The sequence below is a fragment of the Danio rerio genome, chromosome 25 (genome assembly GCF_052040795.2).
Source record: "Danio rerio strain M-AB ecotype USA chromosome 25, GRCz13ab, whole genome shotgun sequence".
NCBI classification, from domain to species: domain Eukaryota; kingdom Metazoa; phylum Chordata; class Actinopteri; order Cypriniformes; family Danionidae; genus Danio; species Danio rerio.
The window spans coordinates 21,572,238-21,595,036 of record NC_141045.1 but is presented as its reverse complement, the minus strand read 5'-3'; the positions used below and the strand labels follow the sequence as shown (position 1 = coordinate 21,595,036).

The 22,799-nt window shown below is 35.1% G+C and overlaps 1 protein-coding gene and 1 long non-coding RNA gene across 5 annotated transcripts in view; one reads left to right on the top strand and one right to left on the bottom strand.

The window, feature by feature from the left end:
* Nucleotides 1-22,799, bottom strand: part of si:dkey-219c3.2 — an 84,707-nt gene extending 61,908 nt beyond the window's left edge. The window contains exons 1-9 of one of the 3 annotated variants that reach the window (XR_015526473.1): nt 21,535-22,799; nt 14,967-15,127; nt 12,396-12,572; nt 10,635-10,757; nt 9,055-9,144; nt 8,554-8,733; nt 6,202-6,277; nt 5,959-6,064; nt 4,539-4,708 (exon numbers count right to left, since the gene is read on the bottom strand). Coding sequence is in view for 2 of the 3 variants with exons in the window: in XM_087312257.1 (XP_087168383.1) it covers nt 4,539-4,708; nt 5,959-6,064; nt 6,202-6,277; nt 8,554-8,733; nt 9,055-9,144; nt 10,635-10,757; nt 12,396-12,572; nt 14,967-15,127; nt 21,535-22,693 (2,242 nt within the window). In the remaining variant the exon portion in view is untranslated. The remainder of the gene's footprint in view (nt 1-4,538; nt 4,709-5,958; nt 6,065-6,201; nt 6,278-8,553; nt 8,734-9,054; nt 9,145-10,634; nt 10,758-12,395; nt 12,573-14,966; nt 15,128-21,534) is intronic. The other 2 variants (XM_087312257.1, XM_087312258.1) reach the window with 2 other exon arrangements.
* On the top strand, nt 15,108-22,717 carry LOC147837689 (uncharacterized). Of its 2 annotated transcripts, none has more exons than XR_015526487.1 (3): nt 15,108-16,873; nt 17,074-18,114; nt 19,116-22,717. It is a non-coding gene; the product is annotated as an uncharacterized LOC147837689 (long non-coding RNA). The 2 variants fall into 2 exon arrangements; XR_015526488.1 differs by having other exon boundaries at nt 19,258-20,665.

The following is a 22,799-nucleotide window of genomic DNA, read 5'->3' as shown; positions in this document are numbered from 1 at the left end:
AGAAATATAAAAAAAACACTGAACGTAAGAGTGCCACACTAGACGTAGGAGCATAGTAGAAGTGGAATTCGATGTTCTACATTCACCATTTGTCTTTATCACATGACCTAATAGCATCCGTTGCGCCTATTCATCATTTTTCTCGCGTGGCATCATGGGATAAAGTCTATTGGACGAGTACTTCATAATCTCAGCTGAAATAGTCGTTCATCCAAGTTCTTCTCGCATATGGCTTTTCAAATACAATAAATTCAGACATACTACTCAGCTCACACACTGTTTTTCACAAGCTACGTACATAGTAGGGAAGTTGCGATTTGAGACGCAGCCCTCTTTATACTATATAGAATGTCCTTTTCTAAAGGTTGTGCAAATTAAAATAGTACCAACTTAACTAGCATTCCATTTCAAACACAGCTACTCGTTAGGTTCAGGCAAGCATTTTCTTCACAAAAAGCAGATTATGACATTTGTTTACATGTAGAATGTGCAGGTATGTCGATCTAAATCCATCTGGTGCTTAAAATGTGCATTGTTTGTTTAAGCAGGGACATTCTGAGTGTGCAAGCAAGTGACCTTGTCAGGGAAGAGGCCCGAGGCAACCTTTCATTTCAGCACATAGCAGACTAACAGCGAGCCATCAGAAGACGGCATATAAAGTACTCATATACAGATTGAGGAGCCCTTGAGCTCACACACAGGGCATTCATTATGATGACTGAGCAAGTGAGTGACCAGCTCTAGTGCACTAGAAAGAGGACTAGTCTTTGGTGGAGATCAAGAAGAAAGGATTGAGGGATATCAATCAACAGATCTTTATGTAATGGTGGGTTATACTTAGAAACTATTTGATTAGTAAGTCTTATCAGCTTATAGCAGCTGCATTTTTATACAAAAATACAATAAAAATGGTAGAATTGTGAAATATTACTTCAAATTAAAATGACTTTAGTTAAAGTTTACTTTTGAGTTAATTTTTTTTTTTAATTGAATCATTCCTATAACATTGATTTTGAATTTTCAACATCATTACTAAAGTCTTCAATGTCACATGCCCCGTCAGAAATCAAATAATGGACCAGACGGTCATCATAATCTAGAATCCTTGAAAGTTTATAATATTTTGATTTTTAAAAATGACATATGAACATTTATATGCAACTATTATATATGTAACAAATTATAAAAAACTAGCTACCGATTATGCGAGATGTTCCTAATGCAGTGTTTATGGGGCTGAGAATAAGTGTTCTTCTCCTCTCTGGCTGTCGTCAGTAGTTTTTCCCTTTTTCTGAAAGTCTTGATAACACCGTTGTGGTGTTTTACTTTTATTATTTCAGCAAATAAGATAGTAAAAAATACATTTGTTGTACTCTCCGATTCTCTTGGCTTTAAGTTTACCAACTAATGTCTGTAGACCATTTTGAGGGATGTAAATAACAACAATGGTCCCAACGTATTTGCCGTTTTACATTTTTAACTTCTACAGCTTCCCAGAATCCAAAAAGAGCCACATATTGATAAATAATGTTATGATAGCTGTTTTAACGTAAATTTATGATTGAATTGCCTATTGTTAAAGTTATGAAATAGTTTAATAACAAGCAGGAAATGTTCACGGGCCAATGACATGACCACATTGAAATATGTGCTATATGCTGGTTTGCTACTCTTATTACTAATATTCCTTTTATACTCTATATAATAATGGTTTGTAATATCAATGCTTTAAAATCTTATCAGCTTTATATTTCTCTGGATACAGACGTTCATTTCCTTTTCAGGATTCTTTGATGTTAAATGTCAAAGTAGCAGCATTAATTGATAGAAAAAAATTATTGGGAACAACCTAAATCTCTTTCCTAACACTTTAAGTGATTTGATTACAATTAATTATAACTAAGAAATCTCAATGTTATTTTTTCAAAAACATGTTTAAAAATAAAAGAAAATGAAAGAAATGAAAGAGAAAATATTAATAAAAAGTTTTCCAGCGTGACTGTTGTCATTACATCCAGTGATCATACGAGGCTTCACGTGATTGAGCGGACTAATCACGCACGCACCTGCTTTAACAGCACAAAGCGATCATTTGAATGGAGGAAGATGACGGTCTCACAGAAAAGAAAACCTGATGAAGAGAATTGACAGTTTAAAGCTGAATAGACAGATAAGTATGTGTTTATTTTGAAACAAGCCAGCACAAAGCCATCCTGCTTGACTTGTAATGAGACAATCAGAGTAAAGAGTGGAAATGTGAAACACCACTATGAAACGAATCACGAACATTTTGAATGACAGTATCCACAAAATGCATATATAAGGACCGCAAAACTACAACACAAAGTGTTCTTGAGGGCGCTTTCACATCTGTGGTTCGGTTCATTTGGTCCGGACCAAAGGCAATAAATGATACATTTTGATGATGCATTTTCTGCCTTCTTTGGGTCGTTTTCACACCACACTGCTGGCTTTGGTCCGAACCAGTTGAATTGAACCAAAATGCAGTCATCTGACAAAATCCACATCTCTCATTGGCCAGATGTTGTTGAACATATTTCCTAAACTGCTTATTGATTGGTCAGAATTCACATGCGGGAAAATTCAAATGAACTCCCGCAAGTAAACAAAACCGGCAGACAAAAAAAATGTCCTTTTGTTGTCTCGACTGCGCTGACTGATTGTATGCCTGCTTTAGACAAACTATACATTTCGAGAATGAAGCGCGGATGCGGCTGGAAAACAGTGTTTTAATGCATCGCTTGTCACTTCAGGAGGAGGCATGAATTAATTTAGCTAAACTGCTACATGGTCATCTTGCGGAAATATTACCAACGATCCATCAGGTAATGTTTTCCCCTTTCTCTGTTGGTAAAGCGCTGTCAACAAATATTTTTCCTCCATAACCCATGATGCACAGCGCATCGGCCTATGGTAGCTGGATTAGTCCAAAAGACGCAGTACTTTTTGCGGTTGGACCTGTTTTAGTATGGATCACATTCTCACCACAAACGAAATGCTCCAGGGTTCTTTTAAAAGCGTACCGATACCACCTCTTCAAGCAGGTCTTGGTACGCTTATTTGGTCTGCTTTTGGTGCGCGCTTAAGTACGATTGCTGCATTCACACCTGCCCAAACGAACCGCACCAAAAGGGAAAACGAACTCTAGTGTGATTCAATCGAACTAAATAAGGCAGGTGTGAAAGCACCCTTACACACCTTTTGTATTTTTCAATTTTTGAAAAGAGGTCTGTATGCAGACCTGGTGTAGTTGGCCTGATTGCAATGCTTTTTAATGCACGCACCTAACCCTACCCCTTACATTAACGTCACTCGCTCCATTGAGCGTATTGTGTCTGACATTGACATCTCTAAGATATGCAACCTCAGCTATCATCATCATGGCTGCATCTAGATACTATTGGGCCTACCTTTTGTTGCATTTTGTACAAAAATGCACTTCTATTATATTAGTGGTTTTGCCACATATGCATTGTATTAATGTGTTTTGAATGCAAATGCCACTTTATTTAAAGAAAAATAAGTAGTGTTGACTAGTGAAGCATGGATGTTTATTAAAACAAGTTATGTAATATCAATTGTTCTGGACCTTTGACCTTAATGAAAATTCAGATTTGGAAACTTTAATGTAGACATTGAGAACACCTGATTTAGGATTTGATAAGTGTTTAGCTTTTTTTTGCTAACTTTAAAAAAAGGTAGGTTTGTTATAAAAATGTCTTTTTTTTAATAAACCTAAAGACTATGTTTGACTTAAATGTAAACAACTGAAAGTTTAATTTACACTGCCTAAGCATTGAATTTTAAGGATTAAGTAATACGGAGTCAAGAAATTAAACTACTTATTGCGAAATTTAATCAGTTTTTCTTTTCTAAGATATAATTAGTAATTAATATCTTTGTTAAAGTAACTTATCCAACATTGATTTGCGGGATCAAATCATCATATAAAACTTAATTCCAATGGATCACGAGACACTGTGTTCTGTCATGTGACTGAATTACTGAAATAATATTTAAACTACAATTTAAAATACATTTACGTTATTCATACACACAGTTACTTTTTTCTTTATATGCATGCGAAGAAATTACCTTAATTATACAGCGTTTCTTAAGCTGTCATACAAAGTGTTAATGTGCAGATTCCTTTAGTAATCTATTCATACTTTCAAATATTAGCTCTCTGTGTGGCATTTAAATCAAGCAGCCGAATCCTGATGCTTATAAAAAGAAATGACACATGTTTCCTGTCTCATCGGGCCAGCTTTCATCAGCTTTTTGTTTAAATCCATTCATAATCCCACACCCATTTGAAAGATCCGCCCTCAAACAACGTCAGTCAACACTGATACAGTAATTAGACAGAATATTAACTGCCCACACAGTGGCGGTGCAGCTTAAACCTCTTTATGACTGTAAACCTGCCAGGAGAAACTGATCCTGACAATCACATTGCCAGACTGCCGCTACGGTATGTGTGAAAGGGTGTTGTGGTGGCTTATAATATTTGGTACCGGTTTCGAGGAGTCGTTTGTGGAGCAGGCTGGCAGGAAGGAAGGCCTCATCCTTACAGGAGCGGATCTGGGTGCCCACCAGCTCTGAACCCGTGGCCAAGATACGGGCGTTTTCCTCGTTCAGGTTCACACCAGCCATGGATGCCACGTCATTGATGTCGTCATCATCCCTGTGGATATGAACCGAGGAAACAGAAGATGGGTTTTTCCATGCATTAAACAGGTATATTATCATAACATATTTAAATCTAACAATTTTAAATATTTTTGTCAAATATTTTTATCAAATATTATCAATTTATGATTCTATTATTAAGCTGGGAATTATATATGTATAAAAATGGAATAAATATATAGTAATTTTTTATCATAATATTTTTAATTTAAAGCTTTGGAATTACATTTTTAAGATGTATTTGTATGCTGAAGCATAATTACTACATACACAGTTGTATGGTAAAATCTTTGTATATTTGAAATAGTTGTCCTTTTTTCCCAATTTCAAGAATTTTTTATGTATGTAGTAATCCTACTGCATAAAATACCTACCCAAAAATATAGTACCGTTAATGACTGTATATTCTAAATATTTGTCATGTTTTCAATTTTAAGAATCAACATTAATAAAGAAAAAAATCTTAACACTTTTTTTCTTAACATTTTACAAATAAGTACTGTCACATATTTATACACAGAAAACAAAACCTTTATTTTGTACTAAAAAATAATTAAATTTATACAGTTTTCATAATACTTTTTTATTAAATTTTATTACAATTTTATGATACAATTTATAATAATAATAATAATTAATATTAGAGTGATTTCTGAAGGATCATGTGACTGAAGACTGGAGTAATGAAACTGAAAATCCCATTAAAACCACTGGAATAAATTATTAAAATAAATTATAAACTAATTTTGAACAGTTATTTTATAGTGCAATAACATTTCACAATTTAGCAATTTATTTTGAATAAAATAAATGCAGCCTTGGTGAGCAGGATAAGCTTTAAAACATTTTTAAAAAATCTCACTGTATATATATATATATATATATATATATATATATATATATATATATATATATGATATAAAAATTTATAAGATATATATAAAATGTGACAATACTTTATTATTTGTATAAATGAATAAATATAAACATTCATAAATAAATACAATTAAATATATACACACATTTTAGTAAAATATTAACAACAAAAAAACTAAATGTATAATAAATTTCAGAAATCTTTCACTATTTAATTTCTTTACCATAATAATAATAATAAACAGTGACAAACTTGACTTCATTCCATCACACCCATTCTCACATCATCATATTCAGCTCCCAAATGTCAAGAAACAAGCAGCAAATCTAGAGAAATGCTGCCACCTACTGGACTATTAGAAAAGCTACCTGAAAGTCCCGCCTCCGGGGTCATTGAGCTTCTGTTTCTGATTGGCCGAGGCATGAATGGCCACACCCATGGGGCTCCTCACTTGCAAGGGTGTCCCAATAGCACCTGCAATAAAACTTGCAATTATACTGCGGTACCTTCACTGGACTCTTGCATGAGAAAAGGAGCACTTAAGCCTCCATAACTTTCCTTTAGTGGGTTTAAAATGGACTCTAAGCTCATTAAGTCTCTCAATAGCTTACCTTGAGCACGAACTGTCTGTGTAATCACCACCGGCATCCGTGTCGGAGTTGTCTGAACTCCAGGCCTCTTGACAGCCTGGGGACACAGAGGATATGAAAAATTGTAGACAAGTGCTGGCTGACTTTTGTGGGACTTTTGATGATTTTTATTAAGTTTGTAAATGTGCTCTGAAAAGTTTTTTATCAAATAAATGATTTTATTTAAACAGTCTTTGCTAATAAAGCTTAGATAAACTTATATTTACATTTAAAAAATCCCAAAAATACAGATTATATTCATGCAATTTTTAATAAATCAAACAACAAAATTGCTGACAAAAAATTAAAATAAGTCTACAAATGTTAATCAGTGGTACACAAAAATGTTACTTTAACTCTTCTACAGTTTAGAAATGTATTACAATGTATTCTGGTCAAGTCTGAATCACCATCATTTGAGGTTCTTTTTTACTTCCATGGCTTAAATTTATTATTGCGTGAATAGAGATGTTTTTATTAAAAGTAATACAATTTGAATGAGCTTTTATGCTTTTTATTTCATTTTATTTGACTGTAAAGTTTAAATAATACATTTTAATGGCTTTTGTTTGCTATTTTTAATGTGCCTGGATTTATTTTTATTGTAAAGTTAAACTAAATGGAAATTAGCAGCAACTAGCTAAAATAACATCTTGCATTTTGTTACATAGTACAAATCCTAAAATTCTAAGGCAAAATTATTATCCCTTCTGTAAATTGCAATTATTTAAATTAAAAATATTTCCCAATTACTGTTTAACAGAGCAAGGAATTTTTCACAGTATGCCTGATAATATTTTTTTCTCCTGGAAAAAAACTTATTTCTTTTATTTCGGCAAGAATAAAAGCAGTTTTAAATTTTTTAAACACCATTTTAATGACAAAATTATTAGCCCCTTTAAGCAAATTTTTCTGACCGTCTACAGAACAAACCACTGTTAAACAATAACTTGCCTAATTACCCTAACCTGCCAAGTTCACCTAATTAACCTAGTTAAGCCTTTAAGCTGTATAAAAGGGTCTTGGAAAAAATCTAGTCAAATATTATTTAGTCAGTTATTAGAAATGAGTTATTAAAACTATTATGTTTAGAAATGTGTTGAAAAAAAATTCTCTGTTAAACAGAAATTAGGGAAATAATAAACGGGGTCTAATAAATCAGGGGGGCTAATAATTCTGACCTTAACTGTATATATTTTTTTTTCCCCTAATTTTTATTATTTTGCTGGAGCTAAATAAATATTTTATTATATTTTTTATTTGATTATTTTTTATATTATTAGCCCTTTTTATATTATTTTCTTTTATATTAATAGCCCCATTTTTAACTGCTAACTGCTAACTGCTAAAGAAAAAGTCACTGTTGTCCAGATTGCCTAATTAACCAAACTTGTTTAGTTAACCTAATTAACCTAGTTCAACATTTAAATTTAACTTCAAGCTGAAGACCATTACTAATTATTTGCACATTTAAAAATTGCACATATTCATCACACATATTAATCGCACTAATCCATTTGGAATTGTACAGACCCACTGTACATATACATTTGTAATAATGTTCATATCTATCTGGATATTTCTGATTATTAATCGCAACCTGTACATATATTAATCTATTGTTAATCTCTGTTCATAGTTAATACAATCTGTTTATAATATTTATAGTACATCCATCTATAAACATCACCATAGATTTTTTTTATAATTGCACTTCATAACTTATACCTATATCCTGCACTTGCTGCCATTGCACTCCTGGTTAGACCTAAACTGCAATTGGTTGCCTTGCCTTGTACATGTGTAATGACAATAAAGTTAAATCTAATCTAATATAATTTAATCTAAAAATACTATGTTATCTTGCAAAATAACTAGTAAAATTTTATATACTGTCATTATGGCAAATACAAAATAAAAGCATTATTAAAAATATTACGTTTTAAAAATTGTTGGATAAAAATCTCTCCATTAGGCAGCACTTGGGAAATAATATTTGAACTTTGAAAAATAACAAGAAAATTCACAGGATGGCTAATAATTTTGCCTTCAACCGTTTAATTTTTTTTAATTACTTTTTTTTTCATTTATTTAAAAGCTTTAAAAAAATAACAGCATTATGGCATTGGTTTATTTTCTTAAAATAACTACTTAATTTTTACATGAAATTAATTGCATGTAAGACTAAGTATATTAAATGGTCTTTAGGAAGTAATGACTAAACTTTGTTGTTTAAACTAAATAAAATGATTCCAATTTCACAATGCAATTTCAATGGCAACATTAAAAATATATATAATTCAATATATTCCAATGACAGGAGAGCAAGATTACCAGTGCTGAGGCGGGCGTGAGGGCAGTGGTGGGTCTGATGGTTGTGGATAACGTGCTCGGTGCCGGAGCTTTAATGGTGTTGACCGGCAGAGGAGCTGCTGCTGTAGCAGAGGTCTGAGACAGCTGAGTTAAAGACTGCTGAGAGTTCAGAAGGGTCAGACGCAGAGCAGGCAGGCTTTTCTGTACAAAGGCAAGGACACATTTCACACTTAAAAATGAAAATCAAGTCATCATCTCACTCTCATGTCAATAAAAACTTGTATTGGAGAATGCTAATAACCAAACAGTTCTCACACACATTGACTTACAAGGCATTTTCTATCTATACTATGAAAGTCAATTCTTCAAAACATCTCCCAGTGTTTTACAAAAGAAAGGCATACAGGATTGGCCATAAAGTGATGATAGAATTCTCATTTAATTGTGGTCCATTCAGATTTCCGAATTAAAAAAAAAAAAAAAAAATGAGGCCATGTTTTATAACAAAAGTTTGATTACTACCTTGAGAAAAGGGATCAGGTACGGCTGAGGAGATGATTTCAACTCCGTCTGCAGGCGATTTGTAAACTCCTCTGGCTCAATTTTTGCATCCTTTGCAGATTTTAGGAGGCAAAACGCACATTAGTTATTTCAAATAACACCCATGCATGACTTATGAAAGGATTTGTTTGTTTTACGTCTACTGTAGACTTCAATGCACATTTAAAGTTTGAAGGAAACAATTCAGGGCTTAAAAAGAAAGACTACCCTTTGATCAAATATATTTGTGTTATACTTTATATGCACATTCATTTAACATTCAATGTATTGTGTAATGTATTAAAGTTAGTTAACTGTGTTAATGTAAAAAAAAAAGTTTTTTTGTTTTACTTTAAATACTTTACACTATTAATCGTGCTACAAAGCTTTAAACAACATTTTAGATGGGAAAAGTGGCATTGTGTGTGAATACACATTTTTATTGCATTCTGCATTTTATAGTATTAAAAGTATGTAATTCTATTTTACATAATGTAGATAGACACAGAGACAGGCGTACGTACAAAATAGGGATGCAACGATTATAGGTTTTGGTTGTACAATTATAGTCTGAGGAATAACCACAGTTTCAAGATTAACATGATTATTATCCATTCATTTATTCTAAAACACTACTAGTTTAGAAAAATGTAAACCCTTTATATTTTAGTGTTATTTATTGCTGCTCAGTAACTATATAATACAGCACAAAATATTAATAAAAACAATAATAGTCCATTTCTCTTTGAACTTAAGTGAAAATAAGTGGAAAAAACAGTTTTTGTCATTTAAACACAAGTAATAATTTTACACTGAAAATAAATTAATAAATAATTAAAAATAAGAATGAATAAAAAAAATTTTTTATTTGTCTAATGTAAATCTAAGCTACATATTAGCCAAGTATTTAACTTTTAAAGAGAACAAATGTAGTCAAAGGCTGCCGAAATGCACTTTTGTTCAACTATATTACAAAAGTTGTTTGGTATTTTTTGACCGGTCCAGTTGCGGTAAGCTTGCAGCATTCTTTCAACTAGGACGTCTGAAAACATGCGCAAGCCATGCGCCTCCATTAGAAATAACGAACTTGCTCGTGTAAAAGACGTGATATGTGAACGGCCCTTAGGTAATAGCCTCAGCTATAGTTAGTCCTGTGTGCGTGGGTATTAGTCTCAGTGTATAAGCTCAGAACTTCAAACTAGCCAAAGTTGGCATAACTTTTAGTTGCAGCAGATTTGTTTCGAGCAGAAACGCGGTGTTGAGAAGCCTTTAGGATTAATTAACCAATACGAAATAAAGCACAGGTTATAGTGACATCGGTTAATTGACTTCTTTTTTTTTTCTGAGTTGACATTTAAGTTTTTTTACTCTCTTATAAGATGACATAAATTTACAAAGAAAAAAATGTGTTTTGAGCCCTGCAATTGCAGAAAAACGTCAGAAATAGTTTTAACAACCCTTTTATATCAAATCAAACAATAATAAAATGGCTAACTCAAAACATGGCAACTAGTGATAAAAAACAAAACAAAAAACTTTTTAATACTAAATGACAGACTCACCAGCAGATCCTGTACAAGTGCTTTCACGTTACGAGATGTTTCTGGCGAGGGGGAATTATGGGATGCCAGTTTGATGAGCGTTGCTAGGAAGTTCTTGCACTTCTTTACATTCTCTTGCATTTCCTAAAATAAATTTAAAAATGTTATAACACAGTGAATTAGCATCCTTATCTTTTAACAATGAGAGTGATGTTAAATAAAAAAGGAGCTTTAATTTAAAAGCCAGTTCACAGCTCACCAACAGACATACAGATGGAAAAAAGCACTGTGTGGTTTTTTTGATCTCTCAGTAAGTTTACATGGACAACAATATAGTAATATTAATGTGATTAAAACAATACTCTAACAATCTTCAAAGTAAAAAGAAAGTTGTTGATCACCTTAATCTGGCTAAATTCTGGGACATGAGGTTTTCTAATATAGCCGCATTACTGAAGTGCAGAATAGGCATGTACACACCTTACTCAAACTATTACAACAATGATAATCTATTTACCTTATTTTAAGTTTATCTAAGGTTATATTAAACATACCATGTCTGTAGGACTCTTACTCTGAAAATGTGAGAGGCAGGTAGGCTAAAAAGGAGCATCAAAAAGCAAAATGTGGAATATATAAGTGGGATTAAAAATGTATTCTGCACCTCTCCAATGAGACATAAGATCTGTTTAAGTTTATATTTTGTTAGTTTAATGTGTTTATTGTGAAATTTGCTGCATATGTTTGTGATGAGGCAACAGACACATGTATGCTTTAATAAAAGGAAAGAGGCATTTAAACAGCTTAATGTAAGTGTTTAATGCACGTTTATGCATCATGTCATATCACACAGCTCTTACTGTAATTTTTCCAAAGTGAAAGCACATGAACAAACTTCAAACCATTCATCTATTTTACCAGAGGTTAATATAAATTCCTGCCTGTATTTTTATATACGTTAAAGCTTTCAAAGGCATCTCATTCTGTCCCTTTTGTTGAGTATAATTATGATTTAGTCTATTTTTCATACAAAACAACTCCAGAGCACACTAGATTACTCTGGTGGCATAAAGATACCTTACTCACTCCAAGCTAAAACACCTCTCTTCCACTTTAATTAAAAAAAATAGGCACCTGCATGTTATAAATAATGAAGTAATACATGTATGATTATTTTACATGTATATTTCCAAGTTCATCATGCTGTGTATGAGTGAGTGAGTGAGTGAGTGAGTGAGTGAGTGAGTGAGTGAGTGAGTGAGTGAGTGAGTGAGTGAGTGAGTGAGTGAGTGAGTGAGTGAGTGAGTGAGTGAGTGAGTGAGTGAACGAGTACTGACACAAGCTGCAGAGATTATTTCTAATCATTTGCATACCAAATATGGTCAAATCTGAGGCATTTAAAACAGTTTCTGAAGAATTTCAGTACTTATCTGAGCCACTTACCTATTATGTATTTATTAGAGAACAATCTAACATATTGAATAAATACAATCTATGGCACCTTTGACATATGGTGCTACATAACTATATTGATGTGTGAAATTCTGGATGGAAAGATATATTATTATGAAATGTAAACAGGCCACATGAAAGGAACATTTTAAAAACAACACTTCTAAACAGCTTAACCATTTTATTGGTAGAATAACAATCCGACGTCCATGTAAACAAACCCAAAGCTTGTTTTGCCAAATGAACATGATGAATTGCTGTTGGCCAGGTTGTCTTAGAGCTGATGTGCTCCACATTTGTAAGTGTTGTGTAAATTGGTATGAATAATACCTGAGAGAGGACAGGGGCTCTGTTAGCTGAGACAGTGACAGGGGGGGTGACAGGACTCTGAGGGGTCACGGAGGGCTTGAGGACTGTCTGTGGGGCGGGCTGCACACGTGCTCCTGCTGTGATGACTGTGGTGGTGGGCTTCTGAGCCGAGGTAATGGTTACTACTGCGGTCTTCTGCTACAAAAAACAAAAGTAATGCAAGGTCAGTTTCAAGTTAGTTGCCAAAATGTTTCAAGAATTATGGTTAATCAATTTTGTTGCAATTTTGAGTTATGCAATAAAAAAGTACACATATGTACTTTATTTGCGTTTGAAAAAGTACATCTATTTGAGTTTGTACCAGTATGTTAAGTTTTAGGACATACTACTACATTAGCGAACCACTATGTTGCACAAATACATGCTTGTCAATCATCTCAACGCATTATCCACATTTCCTTCATATTTAAGCTCCTATCGTATTGAAGAAGCAGCAGCAGGTTAATCTGCCATTTGCATTCTTTCATGCAGAGAAATCTCCTCAGGGGTTGGCATAATTATGCATTCAGAAGTTAATGGCCAAACACATCTTCATAAAAGTGCACATAGTTGTTGCAGATGAAATATAAAGCAGAAAATGTGGTTTGAATATTTTCCAATCGGTTTGATATTAATTAACAGTCATTCAAACTTCTTTACCAAAGCCTTTACTTAACAGTTGGTTTTGCAGCCATGTTTGTAGTTTCTTAACACGATTAACCCATTTTTGTAGTTGTAAATGAATTCACGTCCAACTCGCAATGTATTATGGGCATAGTAATTGTTAGCGCAAGCATAGATCTGCACTTTGAATATTTACCTGAAATAGAAGAGCATTCTTGTAACTTTGGAAAACTCATTTTAACATAATATAATTTGTCACATACTTATTCTATTTTCGAATACTTAGGATAGATAGTATGCAAATTGAGACGCAGCACAAGAAATAAAACAAAGATGAACACATTTTCAAGGAAGTTCACTTAAAAATAAAACAAATTGTATTGTTTATTCACTATTCAAAATCGTTTACATTTATCTGGAGTCCGTTGAAAAAAAATGTTATTCCTATGAATTGTAATTATTTTTTATTTTCATTCATTTTATTGTTGCCTTAGTCCTTTTATTAATCCGGGGTCACCACAGCGGAATGAACCGCCAACTTATCCAGCAAGTTTTTACGCAGCGGATGCCCTTCCAGCCGCAACCCATCTCTGGGACACATCCACACACACACACTCAAACACTACAGACAATTTAGCCTACCCAATTCACCTGTACCGCATGTCTTTAGACTGTGGGGGAAACCGGAGCACCCTAAGGAAACCCACGCGAAGGCAGGGAGAACATGCAAACTCCACACAGAAACGCCAACTGAGCCGAGCACTGAGCACTAGAGTTTGTTTTCCCTCTTGGTGCAGTTCGTTTAGGCAGGTGTGAATGTAGCAATCACACTCGAGTTTGCACCAAAAGCGGACCAAAACGTGTTTTCAAAAGAACCCTGGAGCGGTTCATTTGTGGTGAGAACATGATCCGAACTAGAACAGACCTAACTGCAAAAAGTACTGGGCTTTTTCAGACTAATGCAGTTGCCATAGTCCAATGCACTGTGCATTAGGGGATGTGGAGGAAAAATATTTGTTGACAGAGCTTTACCAACAATTTTAAACAGAGTGTGAGTGAAAAACATCACCTGATGGATCGTTGGTAATCTTTCCGGAAGATGACCATGTCGCAGTTTAGCTAAATTAATTCACCCCTCCTCCTGAAGTGACTTGCTATGTGCCTTTGCCGTTTGCAATGCATTAAAACATAGTTTTCCAGCCACAGCCACTCTTCATTCTCAAAAATTTACAGTTTGTCTAAACTGATGTATACAAACTATAAAGTATACAATGACCAGGGATACAATCAACCAGCGCTGTCGTCCCGCAATAGTAAAAAGCAGCATTTTGTGTCTGCCAGGTTGTTTACTTGCAGGAGTTCCATTGGCATTTTTCCTCACGTTAATTCTGACCAATCGAAAAGCAGTTTAGGTTCACGTTCAGTAACATCTGGCCAATGAGTGAAGTGGATGGTCACATAACTGCATTTTTTTTTTTCAACTGGTTCGGACTAAAGCAATCAGTGTGATGTGAAAAGGACCCAAAAATGCCAGAAAATGCTACAATTTATCATCTGCTGCGTTTGGTCCGGACCAAATGAACCAGCCACAGGTGTGAAAGCACTCTTAATCTCAATTTTTGCATGATACTGTTCACCATCAGCTCTCTGCACTACAGTAAACTCAAGTTCTTTAAATCTGAAAAAAAAATGTAATTGATTGAATTTAAAGATACAGTTCCACTGTTATCATTGTGGTGAGAATTTCTTTTATTTTTATTATTTATACAACACAGATCCTGGTTTAAACTTTCTTTAACATTCACTGATGATAATAGTTATAACCTTAATTTCTGCCCAAGCAACTGCATGCAACTGTCTTAAATCAGTAGACAAGATATTATTCAAGCAGACAATGCTGACTTCCACCAAGATTTGTCTTTCTCTTACCTGGGCAACTGGTGTGGTGACTCTGAAAGGTGCTCCAGCAGTGGGTGTAGCAGGTCTCGGGGACAGGGTGCCTTTATTTTGGTTCTGAGCTTTAGCCTGAGCCAAGACCTGCTGAGGAACCAACGCCAGCTGACCGGCCTCTGTACGGACCAGCACCATACCTTCAGAAAGACACAGGCACAAAATCATATATCAATCATACAGAAACTGAGCAGCACTTAACTCTTATAGCAAATAGAATGATTTTTGGTGACAAATGTTATTTTGACAAATATTTTGGGAAAATGCTTTGAAAATCTAAAAAGAATTCAACAAAACACTCTTGGCAAATTTAGTACACTTTCGTAGCGGTTGTAGCTGTTTTTGCCCCATTGAATACTATTATAAGGACATTTATTTTTAATTGCAAAGCCATGACACCAAATGATCATGCATTGTTGTTGCTCTTTTTCTTTTTTCCCCCCGTTGAGAAAATGTCAAATTTGTTATTTTTACTGTTGATCATCAGTAGCAATGCAAAAAAAGCTTGTTTCTAGATTAAAATGATTTAATTATATGAAGTATAGTGTGTATGTATTTGTGTGAGAGAAACCTTTGTGCACTTACCTTGATGTGTTTGAGAAAATATAAAATAAGCAGCTCAGCTCTCACAACATAGTAAACACAGTATGTGTGTTTATGCATGCACACTTTTTGAACAGGCCTATCTAAAGGGTTAGTGGTGCCAACTGGTGATCAACAGTAAAAATGAAAAGTATTACCAACTGGAAAAACACCAACAATCATGAATGCATAATTATTTGGGGTCATGGCTTCGCAATCAAAAAATGTGGTCATAATGAAAGTCAATGAGGCAAAACAAGCCCTGAACATATCAAAAGGATAGTCAATTTGAACAATACACAAGGGTTAACTAGTTGTCTCTTGGAGCACTAATATTAAAACAAGCCAAAGCCTATTCTGTCTCAGTTAATTCATAATACTTTTTTATTATTATTACAATTCACCTTTCAAAAGTTACTTTTTTTCTTAGATGAACCAGGCATACTGAAAACCCTGTATAAATGAAGTAGACAGATTTTAAATATTGTATATGATAAAACAACTTTTTTCAGTAGCAATTTAAAGTAAGGCTGCACAAAATATTGTTTCAGCATCTGCTATCTTAGGGTTATATAAAACAGTTCAGATCACCAGATTTGTGGAGTTTCTGAAGATTTTTAGCATGATGGAGCAAAAGTTTAATTTGTAGGTGTTTTTAGGCCTGTGACTGTGTGAGTATTTCAAGAGAGTTTAAAGCATTTGGGCACAAGAAATTGTACTATTTATAACTTTAATAAAGAGTATTTTATTGAATTATTTATATAATGAAGAATATGCAGTCAGTGATTTTTTCTTTTTTGTTCAAATGATAATTAAATTTCTGTACCTGAATACTGTTTGACATTAGACCAGTTTCATATATTTTGCAGACTTGCGTACTTACATTTTCCTAAATGTTTAATAAACAATTTTAACTGGTGACACTTTTCATAAACATCCCATTGGATGTAATGAAGACAAATGCAAAGATTCCACTGTCGCTGCATCATCAAAAAAAGCTCTGATTTAGTTCTATTTTTCCTTTAACATATGACAATTCTTAAAAACAGCATTTTTATTGCCAATGTGTGAACAGTTAGTCACAAAACTTCAAAAATAAGACTAGTTTCCCTAATTTGTCTGAAAGTCTGTAGACTGAAGGATGTTTTGCTGTTTTATGTTTTTGTCTGATTGTGATGTTTACTCAAGCAAAATCACAAATGCTAATAATGTTCAGAACAATCCTGACATAACCCATCTGTATTGTAATATCAACATTTCATCTAAAGAAAAGCAATTAATTTAAACTAGGGTCACACTTTAGTGTAGGGGTGTCAAACTCATTTCCTGGAGGGCCGAAGCCCTGCACAGTTTAGTTCCAACCCTGCTCCAACACACTTACCTGTAGGTTTCAAACAAGCCTGAAGGACTCAATTAGTTCGATCAGGTGTGTTTAATTAGGGTTGGAACTAAACTGTGCAGAGCTGCGGCTCTTATGGAACTGAGTTTGACACCTGTGCTTTAGTGTAAATTGACATGTATTTGCAAAGTTTCCTATAGTCAGTTAAATGTCTGTTGAAGGAGCGCTATCAATAGATGGACCATCAAAATAAACTGTTACACAAACTAGTCATAATAAGTAAGCTCAACATAGTTTATCTATGGTCTCAAATAAAATCCAGCTAAAAGTGTAATGTTAATAACCGCAACTGTCAACATGAGGCTAGTGAATAGCAGAGCTTGTGCAAACATCCATATAACTACGATCAGATAACTTTTTAATTGCTATTAGCTTATTATTGTAGTGCATTTATTTTGCTATAAAAAGGTAAAAGACAATTTAATCTAAATTTCCCAAAAAATAAAAATAAAAAAGCAAATAACCCTATGGCTATTGTTATGGACAACAAGGGGCCTTGAAGTCAAAAGCTTAGTAAACCATTAATATGGGTTCAAGTAAATGGACAGTTCACCCAAAAATGAAATTTTTCACACCATTTACTCACACACAAGCGGTTCTAAAGTTGTATGTATTTTTTTCTTCTTTTGAACACAAAACAGCATATTCTAAAGAACGTTGGGGGGAAAATAAATCAGATAATGACATGCATAGTAGGAAGGAACAAAAAGTGTTATGAAGTCTATGGCTTTTTTCAAAATTCTTCAGTATACATCCCTTTGTTTTTAACAAAATAAATAAACTTTTTAAAGGGACAGTTCTTCCAAAAATGAACATTTAGTTACATTTCATTCAGCAAAATATTAAAGAAAATTGAGTGATAAACAAAATGCAACAGAAATTCACACTTTGATGGTCAAAAATAACACATACAGGCAAAAGTTATGTCTACGGCTTTTAAACAATACATTGAGGTCTTACAAAGTGAAACTATCAGTTTGTGTAAGAAACTGAGCCTTATTTACAACATTATTATCTTTAATCAGCAGCTTTACATGTTCGGTAAACAGTCATGAGTAGATATATTCTGATTTTCAATAATTCAATTTATTGTGGTAATGAATATGCACAATGTTAATATTGTTGGCACTTCAAACTACAGTTGGCGTGGGTTTCCTCCGGGTGCTCCGGTTTCCCCCACAAGTCCAAAGACATGTTCTATAGGTGAATTGGGTAAACTAAATTGTCCATAGTGTATGTGTGTGAATGAGTTTTTATGGGTGTTTCCCAGTGATGGGTTGAAGCTGGAAGGGCATCTGCTGTGTAAAACATATGCTGGATAAATTGGCAATTCATTCCGCTGTGGTGACCACTGATTAATGAAGGGACTAAGCCAAATAGAAAATTAATGAGTATTTAGATTGCTATATTGGCAGTGGATGTTGCACCAAATTTTCAAACCTTAACATTTCTGTGACTATTAATAACCTTTTTATTATTCAACTCTGTACAGTAAGGTTCCATTTGTTAACATCAGTTTAACAATCTTGATGTTATTTTCTTAGTTAATGCTAAATAACACATTTAAAACGTTGTAATAATTGTCTTATTAAAATTTTTTTGTTATTATACCAGCTTATCATGATTCATTCATTCGTTCATTTTCTTTTTGGCTTAGTCCCTTTATTAATCAGGGGTCGCCACAGCGGTATGAACCGCCAACTTATCCAGCATATGTTTTAAGCAGCGGATGCCCTTCTAGCTGCAACCAATCACTGGGTAACACCCATACACTCCCATTCACACACATACACTACGGACAATTTAGCTTACCCAATTTACCTATAACCCGTGTCTTTGAACTGTGGGGGAAACCGGAAACCCACACAAACACGGGGAGAACATGCAAACTCCATACAGAAATGCCAACTGACCCGGCCGGGGCACGAACCAGTGATCTTTTTGCTGTGAGGCGATCATGCCACCCACTGCGTCACTGTTTCGCCCTTATTGTAATGATAACTTAAGCAAATAATTGAAACAAGAAAATCTGATACCAGCAGAAGCCTTGTCCTGAGCATATTTAGAACATCATCTGGTGTGCGTGACACCTAAAACATACAACATTACAACACAGGTTTAAAGGTAATGCTACTGTAAATGTTTAGTTTCTCGAAGTTTGCTGTGCTTCATCAGACCTCAATGTATCATCAGCATTCAGAGGTATTCATTTTGTTTTGCCCGTTTGTTTGTTTTACTATTAAAAGGGCTGTTGACTTTCTGAATGACCAGGGTCAACACTTTCAGCAGAAAGTCTTTGTTAATGTTATGCTAAAGAAAAACATAGTAATCTACAAAAAAATGTATAGGAAATTTCAGGTGATCCGAGCAAATGATGCAGGAAAAAGCTAGTTCACTTGGTAATAGTGTAGCCAAACACAAATAACAGACAGCAAAAATCAGTCCAAGAGACTTAAAGAATGTGGAGGCCCAGTTTTAAGGAATAGCCATGTCAATGAATGCTTTTTATAGGGATCCTCCAATCAGAATTTTTGCAGCCGATACAGAGCAGAGTTACCTTGTCATGGTAAACAACCAATACAAAGTACCGAATTGTAATGCGTCAAGCTTTAGGATGCAAAAAAACACATTTCCCCACTAAGTACGATACTTAAATAGACATCTCTCCTTACCCAAGAGAATAAATGACGGATGCTGCATATAATCCCTAAAACATGTCTCTTTTAACCATTTAGATGTGAACATGTCATGGTCAGAAGCAGCTTTATAGAACATATTAAACAGCAGAGACAAAAAAAGGTAAGAAATTCACTAACAATGCGATTTGGAAACATTGCAAATGGTGAAAGAACGAGTGAACACGTCTCAAGAAAAGGTTTTGGAGCGCATATTTGATGCACAAGTTAAAATGCACAGCTACAAATCCATTACTTACTAAAAGAAAATAGACCTATAAACTAGGGTTGTCACGATACCATTAATTAATCTTACGATACTATACCAGCTGAAGTATCACAATATCAAGTAGTATTGCGATACTGTAATTCATAACTCAAATTGTAAAGAAAATTGACAGAAATACTATATTTTATGTTATAATTAGTCTACGTTAATTTAATTCATAACTTTCTTAAGGCCAAAAAGTATTATTTTCACCTCACTTCACTTAAAATGCATTCATTCTTTTTGTTTATTTTGTAGAAAACTGACCAACAAAAATACATTAAAATAAAGATACAAATTATACCGAATGAACTTTTTTTCCCAACGAAATTAGCCTATATGAAGGTCAAAAATGTTTCCTTTTGCTATTTCGTTTATCTATTTTTTCCCAGTCTTATTAGGTAACAATCTAAAGTGATTCAACATTTCACTACGCGAGTCACTCTTTTTAAGAGATTATCACGGTTGTTGTAGCTACTAAATCATATTAACAAAATCAGAAATGAATCGATTCAGATGTGCATTTGAACTAAAGCTCTAAAAAATATGCAATAGCCTACCATAAAATGTGCATATTCTACAGAGTTTGGCAATCTTAAAGGGCTCCACATACTATTCAAATAAAATGGTTTATTGTTGCACAAACATGTGAGCATTTTAGTGACTTTTCCACATGCAACATTATTTAATGTAGATAGACCGCTAATGATGATACTGTTTACAAACTTCAATGGCACCGCCAGTATTTTGAACCCATAATATCATGATACTACTATAGTACCGGTAAACTGTGCAGCCCTACTATAAACTACTGTTTATTGCAATGAGTAAATTACTAGTTACATTATTATTAGTATCCGTGTTAAAAAATAGAACTTTTAAGTTAATCTAATATTTCCAGCCAGGTTTTAGTAAACTTGCAATATTGTGAAAAACAGAACTTTCAGTTCTTATATAAAGGCCTAAATACATGCAGTAGCTGCTTTGTTTAACCCAGGTGCGCACATGCATCTTCCTCTGTTTGTAAACACACAAGCAAACATTTGCGATCGGTTCATGGGATCTGCCAGATGAGTGAGTACGGGTCGAGTCATTAAATGTGATTATCGGCCAACACCGATCTCTGGCAGAGCCTCCCCATGTCTTTTTTTATATATTTTCCACATTCTTTGAGTGCCTTGGACTGATTTTTGCAGTTTATTCTGATGAATCCCTTACTCAAAGAGTGCAGGCACATTATTTAAGCTACCCCTCAGCACTTTTTGTTTGATTTTGGATTTTTACAAATAACACTTTCTACCCAAGACGTTTTCTGTCAGTCACTTGGTGAAATTCTGTGAATTTGTGCAACCCATTTGTTTCATCCTTCCTATTAAAGAAAGCAGACTCTGACTGCCAACATTTGAAAAACATGTTATTGTAACTTTTTTTTACAACTAAAGTCAATTGGGGTCCAGAGTTGTTGTCTTGGACCCCACTGGCTTTTATAATATGCACATTTCTCTAAATACATCCCCAATGTACGCATCATACGGGTTTGGAATGACATGAGAGTAGACAAATTTCACCTTTGGGTGAACTAAACACCCCTTTCTGTGCATCTACTCATTCTTGAGTGGTTACCTGGTGGTATGGTGAATCCTGGTGGTAACTGAATGGTGGTTTGTTGTGGTGGTCTGACAATCAGCTGGGTCGTAGGAGCCCCCGGGCGCTGTTGGGGTGTCGCAGTTGGTGTCCCTTGAGTGGGCGTAGCAGGTCTCAACAGGGTGGTAGGCTGTCCTACAAGAGCAGTTGCTGTTGGCTTTGGAAGGGCAGAAGGGGTGCTTGCCACAGGAAGTGAGGTCACCACAGGACTGGACGACACAATTATTTGAGTGGGTGTGCTGGGGTGCAACCCTACAGGAGCCCCTGGGAGCTGGTTCGGGACGATGGCTTTAATCTGGTTTTGAGGGTCAGATTTGGGCTCAGTGTTTGTGAACGCCACAGGGGTGGGCACAAGAGCAGCCCCCTGCACGGGCAATCCTGAGACTTTAGGGTCACCTCCGTTGTGGACGACACTAGTGATGGTGTTAGGAGGCCTGTGCAGTGCTATGGTGGGATTTGCTTGACTATCTAGTGACACATTCGCATGTGGCAGTGTGCTGTTGGGCTGAGCGGGCACAAAAGCAGTATTTGTAGAAGTAGGAGCAGACATGTTGCTTTTATTACCACTACCTCCACCTGAACCAACGTCAATACCGTTCACAGAAGCAGGAGCAGAAGCGATAACAGAAGAGTTTAACGTGCTACTGCTTCCGTTCACTGGCTGTGTTCTGGCGGGAACCGTCCGGACAGCACACGCAATGTGATTTGTGTTGGGATGAGAGTCTGTTGGTGCTGCTGCGTCACTTGAACAAGTTGATGGATTTGATGAATGATATTGCGCCAGGTTCGCGGCGGGAACCAAATTTGCAGAAGTGTTCGCGGGCAGGTTCGCGGTGGCAGGGACACAATTGGACGCCGGTATCCTGTCCGGACCGTTTTCTTGAGAGTTTCCCTCCTGGTTTCGTTCTGCTTGCCGCTGCCGCTGCTGCTGCTCCAGTGTTGTTCCTACTTGGGCGGGCAGTAATTTCCCCAAGTGTGGATTTAGCGCGTTCGAAGCTCTCCTGGCGTCGCCTTGAGGACCGACTGTCTTGTTTTGTCCACCTAATTGCGATTCTAACGAGCCTACGAGGTCACTGACGGCTTTTTCGTCCACTTCGGAATAGAGCATATCTTCCAGTGGATCGGGGACACCCGCCATCTTTGAGAGACGCTTGAGAAATGCGTACGGCGCGTGCGTTGTTTTGCTGCTGAGGCATTGTGGGAAACGTAATGACATCATGGCCAAGTTTTGCAGCTGTTGTCAT